Source organism: Seriola aureovittata, chromosome 14 (genome assembly GCF_021018895.1).
Source record: "Seriola aureovittata isolate HTS-2021-v1 ecotype China chromosome 14, ASM2101889v1, whole genome shotgun sequence".
Lineage (NCBI taxonomy): Eukaryota > Metazoa > Chordata > Actinopteri > Carangiformes > Carangidae > Seriola > Seriola aureovittata.
This window is the reverse complement of record NC_079377.1, coordinates 4,965,916-4,987,721: the sequence shown is the minus strand read 5'-3', so window position 1 is coordinate 4,987,721 and position 21,806 is coordinate 4,965,916. Positions and strand designations below refer to the sequence as shown.

The window sequence follows — 21,806 nt, the reverse complement described above, 5'->3', positions numbered from 1 at the left end:
AGAGATACAGAGACATGGGTTTTGTGGAAATAAACTAAAACCAGGAACATCTCTAAGGCAACAGTGAAACCACAGATGGCCACACCTAAGCTTCGGCAACGGGAGGAGGGTGATTATTACAGCCTGGCACCACCCCACAGTAAACCCGCTGCACCTGCCCTGGCAGCAGACGCATGCAGATGCTGCACGGGATGTGTGTGTGTGTGTGTGTGTGTGTGTGTGTGTGCTGGGAGTGATAGGTGAGGTTTAGCCACGGAAATGGCTGAGATATTTAGCAGCATAATGCAACGCCCCATAGCCGGAGATTGTCATCTCAGCTTAATGAGCCTGCGATGGCTCGCGTCCGTGCTAATCTTCAGTGACTGTTCACAGATGAAGCCATAAAGCGTGTATGCAGAGTGCATGCAGGGCTGAAGGTAGAGCAGGTTAGTCATTATCATGGCCTTGGTGAAATATTAAAAGCTGCTCTCAGGTCAGGTATGGCAGGCCAGGTGCGAGTGGAAACTTCCCACAGGATAAGGAAAGAGTGTGGAGGTGGCTGGCAGCCTCAGGGCTCTGGGAATGGGAGGATAACATGCAGAGAGGGGGGGGTGGGGGGGAGAGCAGGCAATGATGTCAGGGCTGCGCAGATCGAAATCTATGGTGAGGCGAAAGTACAGCGCTGTGATCACTTCTATCTAATCAGCAGGTCACATGTTCCCGTCCTCAAAATTATCTCCATCTTATCTTATTCAGGTTTTTAATGCTCGTTTAACTGCAGTGACTCAAAAATGAAAGATAACAGCTGTAGATTTTACTCATGTCATCTGTGGACTTTTATTAAATGTAGCTTTAGACTGTCCAGAAAAAATGTTGTTCATTTGGACAAAAAAATGTAGTGTTTTCCAGAGCTTTCAACCATATTTCATGGTCTACTCTATATAACATATACAACCAACTGTTATCACGTGACAAAAGGTCCATGACAATTGAGTAGTTTCCATCTGCATGAGATGCGATCAAAAGCTCCAGAAAAGCCCTTGAGTTCTGATGTTTGAATTATTTTCAATTAGTCAAGGTCGACTCAGTAACTTTTTTCCAGAGCTTTCAACAGATTCCACAGTCTTCTCCGCAAATAAAACCACCTGTTAATACATGATATAACTCCACACTTAAGTCCCGTGGTGACAATTTAGCTATCTCCATGACAACTAAGCAAATTGCAACCGCTGACAAAGATGAGATCATTCATGAGATGAATTAAAAAGCTCTGGAAAAAAGCTACTAAAAAGAGTTTTTGTCCAAATGAGTGACAGTCTTTTAAGTAAGTCAAGGTTGAAACTGTATCTTGTTCCACCAACACAACTACTTGTAATCACGTGTCAAAATCACTCATTTGTCACCATGTAATGACCGACCTATCTCCATGACTACGCAAACACAATCTGCTGAGGAAGACCAGGAATTTCACTTGAAATCTCAGGAGGAAGCTAGTAAGTGGATATTGAGATTAGATTTTCTTTTTTTTTGTTAAAAAGAGCCACATTATTTCCAATTCATCAAGGTCCATTTAGTAGATCTTTCATTAGCTTTCAATCACATCTTACTGTCTTCCCCCCCATCCTCTGGTCATTTGATGATAACTGAGCTTTTTCCATGTCAACTTCTTCCTGTCCGTTCTAAGATTGAGAAGGAACTTTCACACTCAGTGTAGCTCAAGTTTTAGGTGCAGAAACACATCTTGTGTCAGGATTGTGTTTGAGTGTTTCCCTAATCCGTGACACGTTGTCACAAACGACAACTCGCTGTGCAGTGAATGCAAACCACCGAGGAGGCAACATGTGTCTTAAGACGGCGCAAATTCCAACAAACAGCAGGAGGGTTAACACAGCACTAAACAGATCCGCCTGCTCCTCTAAACTCATCAGTCATAAAGCGGACTCATTGCCTCTAAAACCAATATGGGCCTTTGCATTGTGAGAGCCCCCATTGTGCGACTTGGCCCTCTGGCTTCTCTCAGGGAATACATTGTCTCTGAGCCTCTTCTCTCTTGCTATGTTTTCATTAAAAAAAGCTCTCCAATCCAAAAAAAAAAAAAAAAAAAAGAAACCAGGGCAGTCTCTCTGCAGCTTTGCACTCTCACCGTCTGGCCTTGGCAGAAACAAAGTCACCTAGCAACCAGGGCGAAATTAAGAAAACGTTTCGCTGGGAAACCGTCAAATGCCCCAGTGAGAGGGAATACAATACAATACTGTGAGGGAGAGGAGGAAGGAGAAAAGTGAGGGTTAAGAATAAGTACCAACTTCAAACTGAGTGATGTCTGGGAGAGAGAGACAGAGAGAGAGGGAGAAAATGCTTTAAGGGAAACTGGGTGATTCCTCTGGGCGTGATGAGTTTGATGTCTCCTACTCTGCTTGCCTTCAAAGCCTCAGACACCACCACTAAGCTATCAAGTGAACAACAGCAATAAATCTGGATTGAGGACCTATGCTTACTTCACCCTTTTTTCTCTACTTCAAGTGCTTCAAGTTACCATCACCATCCACAGAAAGTAGAGCCTTTACAGGCTCTCTCAGCATGAAGCCTCAGAGCTAATGGGACCAAATGAAGAAGAAACGCAGAGTAAAACACTTTAAAGTCGAAACCAAAGCTTCCCTGTCTACACACATCACAGGCTACAACAGAGTGAGCCAGTTCTGACAGACTCGGAAGATCTGGGCAGATCTGTGCTTGCCTGAGCGTGGTCCCACGACACAACAGTTTAACATCAATCTGAGACACGTTCTCCGAGGATATGAACGATAAAAAGAACAAAATGAGGAAGGAGCGCCAGTGTTGTCAAGATGTGACAGTAGGAAACTGCCTCACCTAAAAAGTTTTTTTTTTTTTTTCCTATATTAGACATCCTCTTGCCTTTACCGGTGTCCCTACCCTGTGGACCAACTGAACATGTCCACAGAGGAAACTAGGGCTTTGCAGATCTGTCCAGGCGACCTTGATATTTTGATGAGGTCTTGGACAAAAAGATGGGAGACATGACTGGCCCTAACAGACCTAGAGGAAATCAAGCCCCGCAGAAATCAAATCCCTGACCCCGTCCAAAGACAAATAAAGATCTCTCAGAAGGGCAGAGCCTGGCCTGGAAAACTCTGAGGCATCCATGTAGCAGCATGTGGGATAAAGACCTGATTTCTCTCTCTGGCTCGTCTCCTGTCACTGTTGATCATCTGCTGGCTGGTGGGACACTGGGGGGGGGGGGGTGTCTAGTCTTACATGTTGGAGTATTTTTGGAAGTGCTATTCACAGGTCAACTGCCTGTGCTAAGAGGACTGTCCAAGGTTTACGGTGTCAGGGAATCCAGGCCTTAGCAAAGGGTAGGCAGGTGTGCCCCGTGCGTATTGACGTGAACCGGTGCGGTCATATGTTTTTCATGGGAACCCGCCACAGATCACTTCCCATTCTTTTAAAAACGCAGAGGACAAAGTAAAAGTAAAAGTGGAACAATTCCAAGGAGATGATGGGTACTCCAGTGAAATGTGACTTACTATTCAATGGCATTATGTGGTCTGCTCCAGGATGATGAAAATTGAGGCCCATACGTCCTGTGAAAGAAAGAAAGAAAAAAAAAAACATTTTACAAAAGAGGGAAACATGGAAATCACTGATAAAAGCCAGCCTGTTGACAGACATTCATTTAATCTTCCATTCTACTGTCGGCAATGAGCGAACGCCAGCCGTGATGAAATGTTTAACATAACTCCAATAAACAACAAATTTACCCAACGTGACACAATGGCAGAAAACATGACCACAGATTACAAATGTGAAAAGTGAGGGGGAGACACACACATTCCTCTGTTGTCACATATCTCATATGCACACACGCACGCACACACACACACACACACACACACACACACACACACACACACACACAAACAAAAGCAGCTATAAGGCTAGGAATTCAACAGAGCGTGCATTCTGCTATGGTGACATTGTGCGCATGTAACAAGGGCCCATCTGTCAGTGCTTTCCTGGGTAGAGGGGTGGTGTCGGACATCTAAATGGAAGACATCCTGGATAGCTCCGTCTACATCATCCACAACAAAAAAAAAAAAGACACTCAAACCGAGGCTGAAATACCCTACCTGGTTTTAGGACAAACTATTGCCATCTCACTGTCATCATTATTGCCGTGGCAGCCGCAGAGGCACGCCCTTTATCCCTAACCACTTAAAATGAGCCCTCTGTCAAAATCCACCTACACAAGCTTTTCACTCAACACACAGCAGGCGAGCGTCCGACTTAGAGTCAGGTGAAGCAACATTTTCACTTGGATAGATTTTACACATCAATACCCTTCAGATTCAAGCAGACGCCGCCTTTCCTGCCCCTCCGTTTGTGCAGAGCATCACGTCAGTGTTAACAGTGGGGTGTTGGTGGGGGTAAAGGTGAATAGGGACACAGCTGCAATGGATATTTTGCTTCTGTGGTAGTATAGGTTTCCCCATATGCGACATGGACTTTGAGAGACCAGTCGGCCGCATGTTGAAAGCTGCTGTGGCGCAAACAACGATGACATGACAAGTTTCAAAACTCCTCCACCCACAGAAGACAGATAGTGGGGACACCAAGGGGGCCTCTTCCTGGCTCGTAAACAAGAGTGGAAGCAGCAGTTAGACCTGGCTGAAAACCGCAGAGGCAGTGTAGGAGGAGTACAAGGGGCGGCCACGCTGCAGCTCCACAGATGTGGATTTCCACACTCCTCTTGGCCAATCACAATCTAGGCAACAATAGGGCTTAGAGGCAAATAGAATGTGACAAGCCCAGACATTCATGAACACATTTGTATGAACACGTAGATTGTGTGACATTTGGATATGTGGCCTAGTGTCACATACTCTTCACAACTTATTATCAGGAGAAAAAGACTGGAGGCACTCAAAAGGAGGGAAATCCAGTGTTACATTCTGACACTGACGGTTTTTAACTCTCCAGAAAGTTCTCCACCTGTCCACAGCTTTCTCTGTCCCACCAGCCTTACATCCGACAGTCCGGAGAGGCTTTCTTCCAAGTTCAACACATCCAAGGGAAAGATGCACAGAATAATTTATTGGTAAACATGTGGGTGGTCTATTTGTTAGTCCGCCAACCAAATTAGGGGGTTTAAGCCCAAATGTCTCACTGGCTGAAGTGTCCTTGAGAGAAAATCCCTGACAGCTCTATAGCAGAACGTGCACTCTGACTTAGTCCCACTGCATTTGGTTAAGTGAAAGAAGAGGAGTCATACCTAGTAGAACCCACTGAACACATTCACAATCACAAAGCTGTGACTTTGCTGATAGGAGGGCAAAAGTTTGGACAAACACTAATCTGATCTGTGCTTCCCTTTTCATCTACATTAGTCATTTTGGGTGATAGAGGGGGACAGTTGCCCTCCTGAAGCCTTTAAATAGCTCTGGGCATGTGCCATCTGCTTCCCCCAGGAGTTGAGTGGCAGGGCCTGAGGGGCCCCGAGTTGCTGCCGCTGCCGCTGCTGTTCTGGTGACATTTCCTCACCGAGAGCCTGAGCTATTCTCAACCTCCCCATGATGGCTGCACAGCAGCAGCAGCAGCCACTCGGGAGAGACACACCATCCGTTTCCTTAGGCACGGATCCAACAGCACCTCCCCTTCACTTGCCTGACAATCTGCAGACTGGACAGTGACCTCGCTGTGACCGCTTTGGTAGAACTGGGATAAAGAGTAGGGGATAGGTTAGCTGGAGGTAGCTGGTGGGATCTGGTGCCCAAATGGGGTGCTCCAAAGTAATCATTGTGGGGGAGCATTGGGCCTCTGGGGTTTAAGCAAAGCAGTCTGATTAAAAGTCTGCAGTATACCGGGAGAAATGAGGTTGAAATCAATATCAGCTGTATATTTTTAAGGGGTCTACAGACATTTATATCTTTTATCAGCTGCTATCAACAACAGGAAAGAGTGAGGCTTAAAAGTATTAATAACAATACTACTCTCTTATTATTTTTGGCTCAAGGGCAAACTGCCTCATAGAACCATCTCAACTTTTTGAAAATGTGAGACCACAGTTTATTATCAGCAGCCAAAAATCTGATCATCTGGTGAAGTTACAGCTGAGTCACTGATCAACAACCCCATCTATCATCACAGATATAGCATGGTCTTTGTGTTGGACGCACTATGTGGTCCCCTCTAGGGTGCACAGGTTTTGAAGGGAAAGAAAATAGGTTTTGGGCCTTTGGTCTATGTGTATCAAAAACTACTGGAGGCTGCAGAAGTGCCAAAGTGGTTCAATTTTCACTAGACTCTCCACATGGCTGAATACCTCCGACTGCATCCCACCTGGCGCTTGTCTCAACTGCTTTGGTCTCATTTCTCTCCCTCTGGTCCACATTATAGCACATATCTAAGCCCCCAATAACATCCATGGGAGAAAGCTCGAGCCAAAGTTATGAGAGTAGATTGGGTGTACCAACAACAAAGTGTGGAAATGTTAGCCGTGATGAAAAAAAAACTACAGCAGCAGGGTGCCCCAAAGCTGCGCTCTTGCCAAAGAAATCTTCAATTACCTACACAACATAAGCAGAAAGGGGTAAGACTCATGACAATACCCACAGAGGGACTTGTGTTCCGCACACATTCAACAGAGGACTGGAAAGATTGAGAGGGATGGATGCTTGTGTGAGAAGACCCGGTGAGAGAGGTGTTTTGTGTGTCTCTGTTTGTCAAGAGTGTCCAACTTCCTCCACCTCATACCAACCCGAGCTGAACCCAACAACCCTTGACCAGACGATTACAACAGGGCCAAGGTTCCTTTAGCTATCAAGCCATAACACGTGAAACTATACAAAACTGTGTACAGTACAAAACACAAAGGTTTATAGCACATTTCCAGAAGTATATCCAGAAATATGACAACCTCCAACTGTCATTCAATGTTTCATTAAAGTGATAATCATAAAACTATTAAATGGCATTCATAGAACAATAAGAGGATTTCCAGAATCTAGTTAAGCCTGATGCACAACTTGGCAGAGATAGTAACGCTTTCATGGTTTGTGAGATCTGAACAAACCGTGATTTTAACAGACAAAACAAGCCCAGACTTGTTTTGTTGCCTGGACTGGATTAGCTCAGTCATGCTTGCAGGAGTCATGAATTTTCCACCATAACAAAACATAACACTCTGACAGTGTAGTTTATTGGAGGTAAGGTGCAATTTAACCTTTAACACGGCCAACGAACACATCATCTTATCTCTATACAGTCATTACTGGCTGGTTAAAGTACAGGGGGCTTCCCTCCACGGTTGAGATCATCTCAAGTGCTGTTAACTACATGGGTTGAAAAGTTAAAAGGGTCAAGTCCAGCTTGTCAGCCAAACTTCAGCCCAGCCAAATATTGACCTTTAACCTCATGTTAAGCTGGCGTGACCCCTCTCCGTACCTAAACAAAGACAAACGTTCACACAGGCTTCCTCAACAAATGTGATCTTTAAAAGGACCAAGTTATGACGGAGAAAGTTTTTTTTCTTGGTCAGAACCTTTAACTCAAAACTTTATCTTTTAACCTTTCTACTAAACCAAAACTTCCTGAAGACCTTTTAACCACAACTTTACCTTAAGTAGAGACATAAAGTGCAAAGTCTGGGCAGTATCTATGCAAAAGTTTCAAGAAAAGTTATATACCCAACCTTTCCTATCATTGAAGCACTTGCCTAATCACACTGTTACTCTTTTGACCTGTATTGCGCGTGCAATCCTTGTTTTCCTCCTGATGTGTCAACTCTTATCCACTGACCAATGCTCTTGTCAACAAACGCACAAAGTCAAACAGCACCAGTGTTTGCACTCCCTCAACTACCTACTGCAGTTACAGCGGGACCCTACTATCTTTTACAACAACATTATACTTCATACAGACTGTTAACCAACACATGACGGGTGACAACCAAACACAACACGGACTGTAAAAATCAATGGAAAACGGCTTGTGTCAAGTTGTGTAAAGCCAGGTGGAGGCATTGTGCTGAGATGGTTAGTTGATTATTCTTATTATAATAGTTGGTCAATGGTTTTAATGAATTGATTAAATACTTTAAGCAATTTCTCAAATTAATTTCCAAACATCTTTAGGATGCACGCTCTGCAAGTGAATCTAAATTGATTCACTTTGGGTTTTTTTTAACAGTTGTATGAAATTTCATTTTGTGATCATTCATAGACTTGACAATGAAGAATAATTTGATATTTTGGGAAACATGCTTATTTACTTTCTGGGATCTCTTGGATGGATTAAACAAACAAGATGTAATGTTTTAATTCGTGAGCTTTAGAAATGATGGTAGGCATATTTTCTTTCTAGCAAAACTAGCTGTTTCTCCCTGCTTCCCTGCAAGGCTAAGCTTCCACACCAGGCTAGCTTCTGTGCTAGGCTAAGTTTCCAGTCTTTATGAAAATAATCACAAGTTGCAGCTCTACTTAAAGTGGGTGTAGAGTGACATTAAAATTAATGACGTTCAGTCGTCTAAAAGCTGCTCTCTCACACACAATGAGACGATGCAAATTGTAACTGATGCATGAGAAAGATCATGTGAGTCAGACCAGCTGAGGCGATGTGAGTATGTGTGTTCAGAGAGACACTGTGGGTGGAGGGGTGGGGGTGGGGGGGTGGGGGGGGGTCCACATGCAGCTTCTATGAGGACTTAGGGGACTTATTAACACTTATGAGTATCTCAAGTGGTTAGTGATAGCAGGGGTCTGTGTGTGGTGTGTGTGTGTGTGTGTGAGAAAGAAACAGTATCATGTCTGCTGAGTTGTCTGGGTCATAGCTAACAATGAGTGTAAGCCTGAAACAGTGTGTGAGGTGAGAGTGGTTTGCATAAAATGTCACAGTTGATTTGTGTGTCAGAAACAATTTAAATTGAGTGTATCCTGTGTGTGTGTGTGTGTGTGTGTGTGTGTGTGTGTGTGTGTATGTGTGTGTATGTGTGTGACAGTACTGCCGGCAGCAGTGGTGGTGGCTGTTGTCAAATCAGTGGTGTTTTTCCAGGCCAAAAGGAGAATCTCTTATGTGTGTGTTAGTACGGGGGTGCCTGGCTCTCCACACGTGAGCTCAGCTGACCCAGTTCAACAACTACACGCAGACCAGTGTGTGTGAAGCAGTGCAGAAATGAAGATTGTTCAGACGTCCCTGTGGCCCCGTTCCCCTCACCCAGAGGTAGAGAGCTTTTAAAAAGTTTGAGAGTATCGCAAGAATAGAGCGTCTCTCTCTCTTTCTCGCACACACACACGCACGCGTGCGCTTTGAAGCCGACTCTTCTCCAAACAAGTGCTCAGAAAAAAAGTGGTTGCCCTCCTCCCTGTCTTGACAGAGAGAGAGGAGGGTGTGGGTGGGGTCACCTCACACTCCCTTTAGAAAACCCGCTGATTCTCATTACAGTACAAGCACTCCTCCTTTAAATACACACACACACACACACACACACACACACACACACACACACACACACACACACACACACACACACACACATACAGGGACTCATGAAACACTCAAGGAAAAACAACTATTCCCATCACAATGAGAAGTATGTGAGAAATGTCTGTGATGGGATGGATGTGGGTGGGACCCATTCCAGTTGGGGATGCAAAACTGCGTCTACTGGGACAATTGGTTTTTACTGGTGGTTTTCAGCTTGTGGGTAGTATCGCCAAAGTGGGATGCCAGACTTACAGCAACAGTGGTTGGCTTCAGAAACAACTTGGATGAAAAAAAAAGATCATTTATTAACTTGTCTAGGTCGGTATCTGGTCAAAAGAGGAGTAGTTTCAGTTGAGAATTACCAACTAGATTTGTGAATTCTTACAAAATAACCCAACATCAAAAGAGACAGTAAATCACTTATGTTTTCAAATTCAAGTAACAACATCATACTGTCTGTATGGTGCATATTTTCTTTGATTGTGAGAATAATTGATGAGGTTCGGAAAGCACCTAAAAAACATATTCCTGTTTATTACATGCGCCCTGTTTCCCAAATACATCTTTAAGTTAAGATGATCCTCGCCCATAGTCTGACAATGGGGTCAAGTTCATCTTGGCCTCGGGAAACTAAACCCTGATGAGTCCATGACATTTTCTCTGCGTAACAACTAATAACTCTCAACTGCAGCACTACATGCTCTGTCGTCTTTGTTGCAGCATGAGGGTGCATGGGGCTAAAACCAACACCTGAACATAGCCTGGTTCCAGGCCAGTGAATCTCCACCCACATCTCTGATTCAGACAGGTCTGGTGTTGGCAGATGTTTCAACCAGTTACAAAAACAATCGATGAATCAGCGCTTAGTAGAGGGAATTAAGAATGTGGATGTCATCTTCTTGCATAGCTAGCTCGTTACCTAGCTTCAAAAATAGCAAAAATAGCATCAGAAAAATAGCAAGACGGCCAGATAAAACTGATGGCCACTGCTACGATAGTTTCAGTGTCAACGGAAAATTACTTTGGTAATGGGGCGGAAACATTTTCCCTTCAGACAGGAAATCACCTGACATGAACACAATGTCAGGATGATAGAATCGAGCCAAAAGAAATGATAATTCAGTCAGCTGATCAGGCTAACCTGGACCCGGCTTGGCCTTTATAACCTGACCTAACCCAACTGCTACTGAAAACCAAAGGGACATCTTTGCCACATTTTTTTTTTGTTACTGTCATTTAGCTTGTCAACACATTTGCTGCACTGTCTCTTGCCTTTTTTCCCCCACTCGGCATTAAATTTCCACAAATGAACCCACCTCAACCCGAAGCTTTACCCATCAAAATGGCTCACACCAGTCAGGATTTGGTCAGGTAGCAAATCCCAGGTGCAATGTTTGTTAAACAATTCAGTTTGAGCAAAACCTTGTGATCCAAATAACCTCCTCAGCCTTTTTGCTGTTGATTATTCAGAAGACGGTGTACCTGGTCATTTCTTTCTCTGACAGTGAGTGGGGATACTTGCAGCGTGGAGCTGCTCTGTGGTCGTCATGGTTGCTTACTGCAGCCTCACGAAGTAAACATGACGACGAGAGGGGTAAACAAGCAAAGAGAGATGTAGGACTGTGTATCCGTGTAGCACCCTCCTGGTCTTTCCTTGTATCTCCACTGTCTCTGTTGTGTTTTGATAAACAATCACAAGGGGAAGCCCAGCAGGACATTACAACACCTTTCCAGTAAAGTTGGGCCAGGCCAGGATAACCATTCTGCTGTAACAATGCTCTCTCAGCACAAGGTTGGGAAAACAGACCCTAAGCATGAGAAAGAGACATGCTCTGCTTATTATATACCCCTCCCACCGATCTTTCCATTGTTAAAATGGGAGGATGGGAGAGCACGAAAAACCTACACTCAACCTGACAGGGCCCCATCTGAGACACAGGAGTTTTTACAATAGACACGTGACCTCTGCTACAAAAATATTTGCTCAGAAGGCCTGACATACATTTGATGGCCTTAAAAGGACAGTGAGAGAGATTTCTTAACATTGTTTTCATGTTTTAATAGATTCTCTATACTTCCCAGGAGATAAAACAGCATGACGCTAATTTATTTCGGTCTGAATCTGCATTTCACTGTTAAGAAAACTGTTTCTGTGTATTGAGGTTGCTTAAAAACACTGATTTGATCTTCAGGCTGTGACTCTGTCATGGCATGTCTAAGCCCACAATCACACACAAACAAACCTCCCAAGTATGATATCTGAATTCTGCTTTGTGGTTATCATGTCAGTTAATAACAGCAACAACATAAACCACAAATACACTCAATCACTCCACAGTTAAAAACACTGGTCACGTGATATCGATCACTTGATCCTTTGGTTCCAATCAGCAGAAGAGGGGCAAAAGAATATGCATTAAGACCACAAGTGCAGATTGCTGCACTTCTGCTCCACCACACACACACACACACACACACACACACACACACACACACACACACACACACACACACACACACACACACACACATAAACAGAAACAGAAATTGTGTGAGATTTTGCAGGTAAGGCTCATTATATTAATTATTCATTTCAATTTCAAACAGAACAGGGTGATCCGTACTGGATTGGTTGACAGATTGGCAAATAGAGCAAAAGAAAAACAAATGTACCCAGAGATGATATATGCCCATGAAGCACAAAAAAAAAAAAGTACTGTAAGCATGGACGTATGAATATTCCTAACCTGCAAAATGATTCCTCCATATAATATCAGCGATAGTCATTGGTGGGCCACCGGCAGGGTGTGGTTTACCTTTGTCATGGTCAGTCCTTATCATATCCATTAAGGAATTCTCCAAAGAGTGCAAGCTAAAAGCATCAAAGGGCCGATTCCGGTCCTGCAACACAGCAAAACAGGAAGAGGGTTAGGATCAGAGTCAGGGAAGGAAATAGTACGGACAACCAGGGCTCAGTGCACACGACATCTATTACATGACTTTCTTGGAAAAGGGAGCCCTCAGTTGCTCTTCCTGAGGTTTTTCTTGGTTTCCTCCATTATTTTTCCAGTTGAATTGAGATTCTATTGTACTGTAACCATCAGGTATGAAAAACACACAAGGCACATTCAGCGTTACCAGTATATATTCATAAATATACAGTATATGCTGTACATTAAAAAAACACACTCACTAATATTACAGCTTTCAAAGTTGTGTAAATATTGTGCATAACATAAAATCAAATTGTACAATAAATGTTAAATATGACAAAATAAAAATGAACTGAAGTAAATAAAGGCCTATGTTATGTATTATTTCTGAATCAACGACAGTAGGAACAGTTATGAAAGCCCTGCATGAAGGACACCATGAAGCTTTACCATGTTTAAAAACTTTCAGACTTGAACTTGCACATTTTGCCTTGGTTGCCTGGTTACCTTGCTCAAGGCAACAACTTGCACATACCAACAGGGAGACAGGGTGGGATGCATTCTTAGCTAATCTAGACTAATATAACTTCAGGACGTTAGATTGGATGTTACAGTTTAAAAAAAAAAAAGGAGATATACAGTCTGTGTCAGCCCTGGGGATGATGGAGAATAAAGTAGATATTGAAAAGGAGATATGAATCTTGGTCAGGAGATCCTTAAAGCTTTTCATGTCAAAAAGTGACAGTGAAAGAGAGACAGGATTGTGCCCTCAGGAGCCTCATTGGTCTTGATTTGTGTCATTTAGTGGAGGACTTCTAAGCCGTCAACTCTATGTGAGGGGATAACAGTGGGGCAACTTAAAGCCATGATCAAAACAGCTTTTCCTTGGCCTTTCTTGTAATCAATGAAGTACTCCTCACTTTGTTTGTGACCCTCTGAGTATTATTTATTTTGACAGATGTCACTACCATACAACTGAAGAAGACCTGACTAGAGCTGGAACAGTCACTCAATTATCAGATTAGTCAATCAACAAAAGAAACCTGTGATTTGATAATCATTTAAACATTTAAGTATTTTTTAAGACTGAGATGGCTAAAACTCTGTGGGTCAGTTTCTCAAATATGATTATTTGCTGGTTTTCTAGTTTTAAAGAGGCAATTTGAGGTGGACATTTTTAACTATCTTCTGACATTTTATAGAAAAAAGCCATTTATTGATTAATGAATAAAATATTTGTAAGATTAGTCATAGTGTGTCCTGCTGGAATCAAAATCGTTCATGTTCACAAGTGCGCTACACCGGACCTGTATTAATATACGTGGAGGAACACCTTAAAACAACCCTAGAATCTTTACAGATAGGGTTATACATGAGTTAATTTAATGGGGGCTTTTGACACTTGAAGGGCTCTGGGGGAGCGTACACACTCGCAGACAGCCTATTTTGGACTGTTGAATGGTGACATCACTGTGCGTGCGTGTATTTGTTTGCAGGTGCATGGTACAGTTTTCTTTGTGTCAGTGCTGTGCACAGTGTAGAAAGTCCAAGCTCAGAGGTTCGTCGTGAATATTAACGAACCATGTGAAATTTCAGCAGGCGATGCATAGGAGAAACTCTGAATAATTAGTTGCAGCACTAGTTCCAACTTAGAGAACCTTTCAAGTACAGATTAAATCATTTTCAAATCAGTCATTTCACAGGTTAATATCTGAGTTATAGTGGCAGCCAAGGTATTATGAAATTACAAATATATCAATCAATAGCTGGAGATTATGTAAAAATGTTATGAAAGCACCTTAGTGCTTTCCTGTTTGCCAAGTCTTGTCTTACAGGAACTCAGTTCCACCTGATGCAGCTGGTTTTGAAACTGCCCTCAGAGTTAGAGTCGGGTGCTGTGGTTGTGATGGGGCACTAAACTTCTGTTTGTGCTGCAGCAGTAACACTGTCATTAGGTGGGTATTTTACCCCGGTGATTTACGAAACCTCTCCAAACTCATTTCCTGATGCTGTGAAGCAGATCGGTCCTATCGAGTCCTGGACTGGACAGCCAGTACCACATCAAACACCTCAAGGTTAAAGCGCCCACTGATGAAATGTTAAGGCGCCCACAGTGGGCGAATGAATTTATTAGAATGACATGTGTGCCAAAGGTAAAGGCCGAGATCGCGAAGCCGGAGCTGGAGGCTGCAGCCTTGGCAGCTGTGTCCTGTGTCCGCAGCCCGGGCCGGGGCCACATTGTTTGCACACCACAGCTATTGTTGCCCATTCGGCTGAGCATTCAAAAGTGTTATTCCCCCCACTCTGGACCCGACAGCGCCACGTAGATAAAAATCTGCCCACTTGGTACAAACGGTAAACACTTAAAATGCTGAGCTTTTAGTTTCCTCCCTCTCCTCTCCCCTCTGACACATGTGGATGACGGGTGGGGGTCGGAGAGCTCACTGTAGTCAAATGACCTAAAGAGGTAGCATATACAAAAGTCCCAAACAGACTTCATTGTTTAACACATCACATAAGTTTCCAGAGTGTGGAATGCAGGTTCAAGTTGACCTATCCTGACTACACTGCAGCTCATCTTTCCTCAGGACCCATAAACAAGATATAAGAGTGCGTTTATGAGGAGATCATGATAAGAAACAGACTAAGCATTTAAGATATGGCTGAGTACCTGTTTTTAAAGAAGAAAGTCTGTTCAGTAAGATTAAGGAATGTCAGGTTCAGAAACAGTTGAATTTATAATTTATTGTTTTTTTTTCTTTATACTTTATAAAATGTGTGAGCAACAGTGAATTCTTTTTGGCTGGACTAGCCACAGCCCAGTGCTATAGCCGCGAATGTCCGTGACTGAGTGAGTGAGTGAGTGAGTGATGAAGTTACACCATTGGTCGGCTGGTAAAGTGTTGGACTTTTCCCATTGGCGGTTTCTCTTTAAAAATAATTTGGCACAAACAGTTTCTATTATGTCATCAGGGGGCGTTTACAGAGAATTCACAACAGTTTTCAACAACTGTATGTCCTCAAATAGTATTTTAGTAGGACGGCTCGTTTTGATCCGCTCCAGTTTGTCCAATTAAAATGACTGCATTATTCATCATTACCAACACACTTCCTGAAACCGTTTCAAATTAAAAGCCCTCTAGCGTTTTATTGGACAGAAACATTTTAGTTCTTAACAGGGCTTTTATTGCTGTGCTGACGTGCTGCAGTAAGTATGATGAGTAATGTCTCATTTCCAGTTGCTGGCATTTGTTGTTTACACTACTTCAGATCTTCTAGTTTCTTTAGCTTAACAGTTACAGATGGCTTCTCTCTCTCCTGCTCTGTGTTTCTACGTTTGTCTTCTCTTTAGTTAGTTCTGCCTCCTTTAGCGATAATGGTACATGAAATAAATGTAGCCACCCCCCCACCCCCACCCTGTATATATATCCCTGCCTCTGCTGAATTATTTTTATACCCGGTGCAGACAAAATTTATCCTCCCCCCAAAGTGATAATGGTGGCAACGGCTCAGGTTGCGTCGGTGAGGGTTGATTACATATGTGAGCCCAGTCCTGGAACACGCAGACATCACGCTCTCAGTGGATGATTGACAGACATGCACTTTATGAATTTTTATGGATTTTTTTTTGACGAACAAAATGGGGCAAGAAATACAAGCCTTAAAAGTTACGACAAATACACATGTATCCCAGTCGATATTTAGATTGCACATTACACTTAAAAAATGTGTTCCCACAAAGTCTGTTTGAATCCAACCCAACATATAAAATCTTTGGATAAATGTATGATTAGCATTAGTTATGCCCTTTAAGATTTCAAGAACCTGTTTCAACTAGAGATGATTATTTTCATTATTAGTTGATCTGACAATTATCACTATTATTTTTATTATTATTAATTGATTAATTGTTAAGTTTAGAAAATGTCAAAAAATAGTGAAAAATATGTCCAAGGAGATGTCTTCAAATTGCTTGATTTCTCTGGCCGACAGTACAACGCGCACAAATAAACAACAGCAAACCGTCAGGTTTAAAAAGCTGGAAAAAGTAAACATTTGGTATTTTTGTGTGATGAATGACTTAAACAATTAATCAATTACCAAAATGATTGGCTATTTTGATAATTTTCTGTTAAATGACTGGTGATTAATTAATTCATGTTTGAGCATTCCCAAAGAGCATGAACTAACATGCCCTCTGTTCCTTGGTGCCTCCAGCAGTTGGCTGTGTCGTTCAATCCTAAACTATATTATATATACAGCACAGCACAAGAAACAAGCTGAACCACCAAAAGTTCTTAATGTAAACGGCACCGGTTACACCCTCAAACCTGTTGAGGCCCCTCTGTTTTGTATGACCCTCAAACAGCATTTGAGTGTGAGACTCAACCTGTCAGTCTGCAATGCTGACTTCAAACCTCTTGATCTGATACGAGGCGACCACACAAGAGTCACCACTACCACTATTTCAAATTAAGGTATCTCCTGAGAAGCTCATGTGACTTTGCGTCTTAAGCCTCACACTGACATGTTAAGTTGCATTCCGCACATTCCTCGGCCTTTAAGAGGCAGCCAGCGGCAGGCGAGTACGAGCACATATCAGGGCACACGGGACTCAACATTTCACCCTGCGTTTCTTCTGCGGCATCTGAAGAATACTGAGGGAGATCTACAGAATGACAACAACTACACCTGTCACCAGCTGTCCACATGACACTGCAGGGCCGGTGTATGTACCCCGCCTGCTGCTCGGCTCAGCGATTTGCCTTTTGAGTTTCACTTCAGTAAACAGGCCAGTTGACATGTGGCACCATGACCTTGCATCCTGGTGACAAGTCTTCTCCAATCATGGGTGTAATTGTTAAGCAGCTAAGTGTGAACTACAGACCGTGTTGCATCACCAAGGCACGTGAGCTCTTTCAAAAACTATAACAAGGTTGGACTATTGGTCGAAAACAGGACATCACTTTCACTGAATTTTTTTACTTTTTTTTTGTGTTTTATAAACCAACAATTAATCCCAAAAAAAATCGGCAGATTAATATGATTATGAAAAGAATTGTTCGTTTCAGCCCTAGTTTTACCCCCAGTTGTCCCTGTTTCTGCTTTAAACAAAACAGGGAAAAGGGGTTTGAGAAGGAAGGTCTAATTAAAGATGTCATTGAGTTGGATTATGGGAAATGTAGGATCCTGGATTTTTTTAAAATTTGACATACACATGGGGCAAAAAGTCAGGATATGTTGTATATTGCACTGCTTTGGACAATTCTTTTTTTAAATCTGTCTTTCATAAGGGCCCCAGCATTATGGAGAAGCATCACTCATATCACTGGAATGGCTCTTTAAGGCGTTTTTGTTCCTGGACTGATCAATGTTAATGTGCAACAAATGCATCTAATTACATTTTCCTTAAATGTGGGTTATAATTTTAACAGCGTCACTCTGTGTAGCTTTGGCAAGTCTGAGGAAGAGGTGCATGCTTGAAACATCACACCTGAAATGAAAGTCATTGAAATGGAAACAACAAGTTGTCAGTCTTGTCTGATTTGTTTTGTAGAGAGAAACCTCCACCCTATCAGAGATAACATGACACGCTTATACTGCAAATGAGAACATATAATTTGTGAGCAAAGCACCTTATTGGCACCAGTGTGTCACTTTAACCCCTCTGTTTCATCTGGCAACACTTGTCCACATGCAAGCACTGATGACTGTCGTACTTCATCTCTGCTATTCGCCTGATTTTCACTTCGGTAAACAGACCACTCTATGCAGCATGATATGTGGCCCTGTGACCTTGTCTCCCGGTGATAACTAGAGCTGTAAGATGGCCATGTCAAGAAAACACAGATAGAGGTTCTCGGCAGAGGAAACCGAGTAATAAAGCCGAGGGAGGCCTGACTGACACACATTCAATCATTATCTCCTCAAAAGGCTATACGTTTCAACCCGGCTGGAATTTCATCCTGCACCAGGCTGTGTTTCGTCTGCACATGTAGTCCTCTCTGCAGTAACAGGTTAACATTTGGGCTTGCACTGCGTTCTCCTGGGTCCTTGTTTTGACCGGGTGAACAAGTGCTCCTTTTTAAGTAAGAGGGGAGTATTCGGCTGGCTTATTGTTTATGTTGGCCTGTTTGTCGGGCAGTATAGCTAAACGTGGGGAAAACACATGACAAGCCATGTGAAAAAGCCATACAGTATTGAGACTGCTCATGTTAGTCTACTCTGCAAAGAGACATGTCATTCAGGGAAAGACTGCCTGCTGAAATACATAGGAAACAGACCTGCTGTCCACTGCAGTGCTGGTGAAGACAGATCATTCTTGTGGAATTTATGTATATTCATACGCTTCATATAACATCCGAAAGTTTTTTCCAACATTTTTGTCCAACTGAAACTGCCATAAACCTGTATTCAGTCAATGACCAGACAGGCTCCTTCCTCTGGCAACATTTTTTTCACATATTCACCTATCGAGAAAACTACTGTTGTTAAGAGGCACACCGTGCAACAATGCTACATTGTTTGTTAGCTTAACTGTCCGTTTTCCTTTTTAACGTATGAAGTTCATTCGTGGTCGATTAGCATGTTTGACCCTGAATAAATTTAGCTTCTACGGTCATGCAGCGTCCTAGCAGCAGAAACAGAAACATATATCAATGTTAACACTTGTGTTATGATCTTTTTTTCGTTGTTGTCAAAACTCAAAATAAGAGCTTTATATCGCTTTCTTATTTCTGTGATATGTGTACCCCTACCTACCGGGTTGGACCTGCGCTCAGTTCCCATCCCCGGGGTCAAACACCGCCCACTATCCCATCACAAGCCAATCAAATGCGAGAACAAATGTTGCCTTCAGGGACTCCCGGAAACTTCGCAATTACGAAGAGAGCGCATATGAACTGCCAGCAATGTTGAAAGTAGCGAAAGGAAAATAAAGAATTTTCTAGGAGATAAGGAGGGGAGAGCAAGGGCATCGTGTTATAAGGCACGGGTAAACTGACACATAATAATAATTCATGTTAGTATCATTATTATCACTAATATTGTTATTATTATCGTATGTATCATTATCATCATCATCATTATTATTATTATTATTATTATTACCGTTGGTGTTACTATGACTACATGTTGGTGTAATTTGATAATAAGTCTAAATGCAACCCTACACAGACATATAAACTTAATGACTCATTCGTGGTTTCTCCTATTTCCACTGCAGCACATTCTTTCTGCAGTTCACTCTGTCTTATAACTTAGTGATAGGTATTTTAAATTTTCCCACTGAAATCATTCAAATCATTCGTGACCATTTGGGCAAACTTGTAATGAAGTGTGCATACACAGGTATTGTCGGTGAATTAGGTTACGAGGAGCACCTGAATGCGTCATGTGTCATTTAAATCCCACGAAGTGAGCTGGCAGAGGAAATTTAACTATTTACTGCAGTATACCGTGCACAGCGACTCTTTCTAGGACTGACTAAGGGTGTTTGTCTTTGATTGCGGAAGGATATGTATGATTGATGGTTAACACTTCAAGGACTCACTGTGTCATTCGATTTATTCGACCTCCACAACACAATCTGCCAGCATTCAAACCATATAACAATGTTGACAGCCATCGGTACAACCCGATGGTCATTTGTCAATCCAACTAAGCCATTTGACACAGCCTCGGTATATCGTACATTTAAAACAGAGTTCTCTTTGTGTTGAATTAGGCTACTTAAATCAATTCAAAACGCATGCCTGTGAATGCAACCTAATAGCAACCTGTAGTGACTGTGTGAAAAACGCTGCAGAATATAGGCTATGGAAAATGTATTAACATAGTATATTATTCGTGCCATACAACGATTAACTGCAAATTGAATATGACATAAATGGCCTATTAAGCACTATAATATATGGACACATACTTAATCCGTGGTACTGATGAGTTCAGGGTGACCTTATCCTAGGCTAGCCTACTTTGGAGTATTTTTATCTCAGGAACTCATAGTTTTCCTTTAATATTCATGCAGAATACATCGGGAAAAATCGTCCTATATTTTAAAAGGTCGACCAACGGGGCAAAACTGACAGCATGTCAAAGAGGTCAGCATTTTTAAACACGGGCTGAAGCAATACAGATAGGCCTAGGCCTGCTCTTACTGGGAATGTATTTACCTGGAAAGGCAGTATGTTGTTGCTGTTGTCAGTCCTGAAGGCGCTGTCCTCCATCCAGGGCTTGGGGGTGAGGGGACCGGGTCTTGGGAATTTGGGGGGTGCTATAACATTGCTGGTATAGGGCTTTTTCATGGGGGAGATGGGGTTCAGGGGTGACGGCACCCCGACTCCGACTCCGACCCCTACCCCAACCCCGACGCCCACAGCTCTGCGCGGGTCCCTGCCTGCCTGCAGCCCGCTCCAGGGGTTGGAGGCTGTGCTCCAACCGGCGTTTTGGTGATTATTCCAAGCGGACGATGAGGCAGATGAAGAAGACCCCTTGCTGTTATTCATGATGGTCTGATAAGCGTTTCTCTGGGGGAAGGGGCCTTGACTGGGGCTGACAGGGGATCTCCTCTGCTGGGGCTGCTGTTGCTGCTGCTGTTGCTGCTGCTGCTGCTGCTGCGGCGGCGGCTGCTGCTGCTGCTGCTGGGCTTGCTGTTGATGCTGTTGGGACTGGGGAGCCAGGCCGATCTGCGGGGAGAAATTACCCCCGAAGACCGGGTTGATGTGGTGGGGAAAGTTCTGGAAAAGCATCGTCCCGTTCACCGAGGGTATTCCCTGGAAAAAGCTATCGTCCACGGCGTTTGAGGTTCCCGTGGACCAAGTGCTCCCAAACGAGGAGGAAGGGGAGGAAAGGGGGCCGCCGGTCTCCTGTGGCTGGTGGTGGAAGCTCAACCCGGGCAGGATCGGCGATTCCATCGGCACTTTGTCCTTGCTGCTGATGTTCAGCGCTGAAGCCGCTTGGTTGCTCCCGGTCGACGGGCTCTCCGACTCCGATGAAGAAGAAGTGGGCTCCGATGACGGGGTCGGGGTGGAGGGAGGAGGGTCTACTTGCGTCGGATCTTGCTGATGGTGAGGCTGGGCTTTGTTTTTGTCCATCAGTAAATCATCCTGCATGGTTTGCTGAGCTGAAACGGGGGGAAACAGAGACGAGGAGTTATTATTATTGTTGTAATTCAGTAGATCATACACCGGGCTTGCTGGGCTGCTGTAGTATCTGATGAACTGGGACAACTCCGACAAGGATATGATGTTAGAGGGACCAGGCAACTGCAAAGCGAATGCGTGATCACCCATTTAGCCGTAAAGAAGAGGAAAAAACACACTTCCCAAGACTACACCAGAGTGATTCACAAATCCCACAAATTATACACGGAGCATACGGCTGCAGTCAGATATT

The 21,806-nt window shown here is 43.3% G+C and overlaps 1 protein-coding gene across 8 annotated transcripts in view; it reads right to left on the bottom strand.

The window, feature by feature from the left end:
- Nucleotides 1-21,806, bottom strand: part of cpeb3 (cytoplasmic polyadenylation element binding protein 3) — a 43,751-nt gene that overhangs the window by 19,654 nt on the left and 2,291 nt on the right. For 4 of the 8 annotated variants that reach the window (XM_056395512.1, XM_056395515.1, XM_056395513.1 and 1 more), the window contains 3 exons: nt 20,585-21,534; nt 12,225-12,378; nt 3,525-3,581 (listed from right to left, as the gene is read on the bottom strand). In XM_056395512.1, coding sequence (XP_056251487.1) covers nt 3,525-3,581; nt 12,225-12,378; nt 20,585-21,534 — 1,161 coding nt within the window. Of the gene's footprint in view, nt 1-3,524; nt 3,582-12,224; nt 12,379-20,584; nt 21,804-21,806 lie in introns of those variants that run through there. The other 4 variants (XM_056395507.1, XM_056395508.1, XM_056395510.1 and 1 more) reach the window with 2 other exon arrangements.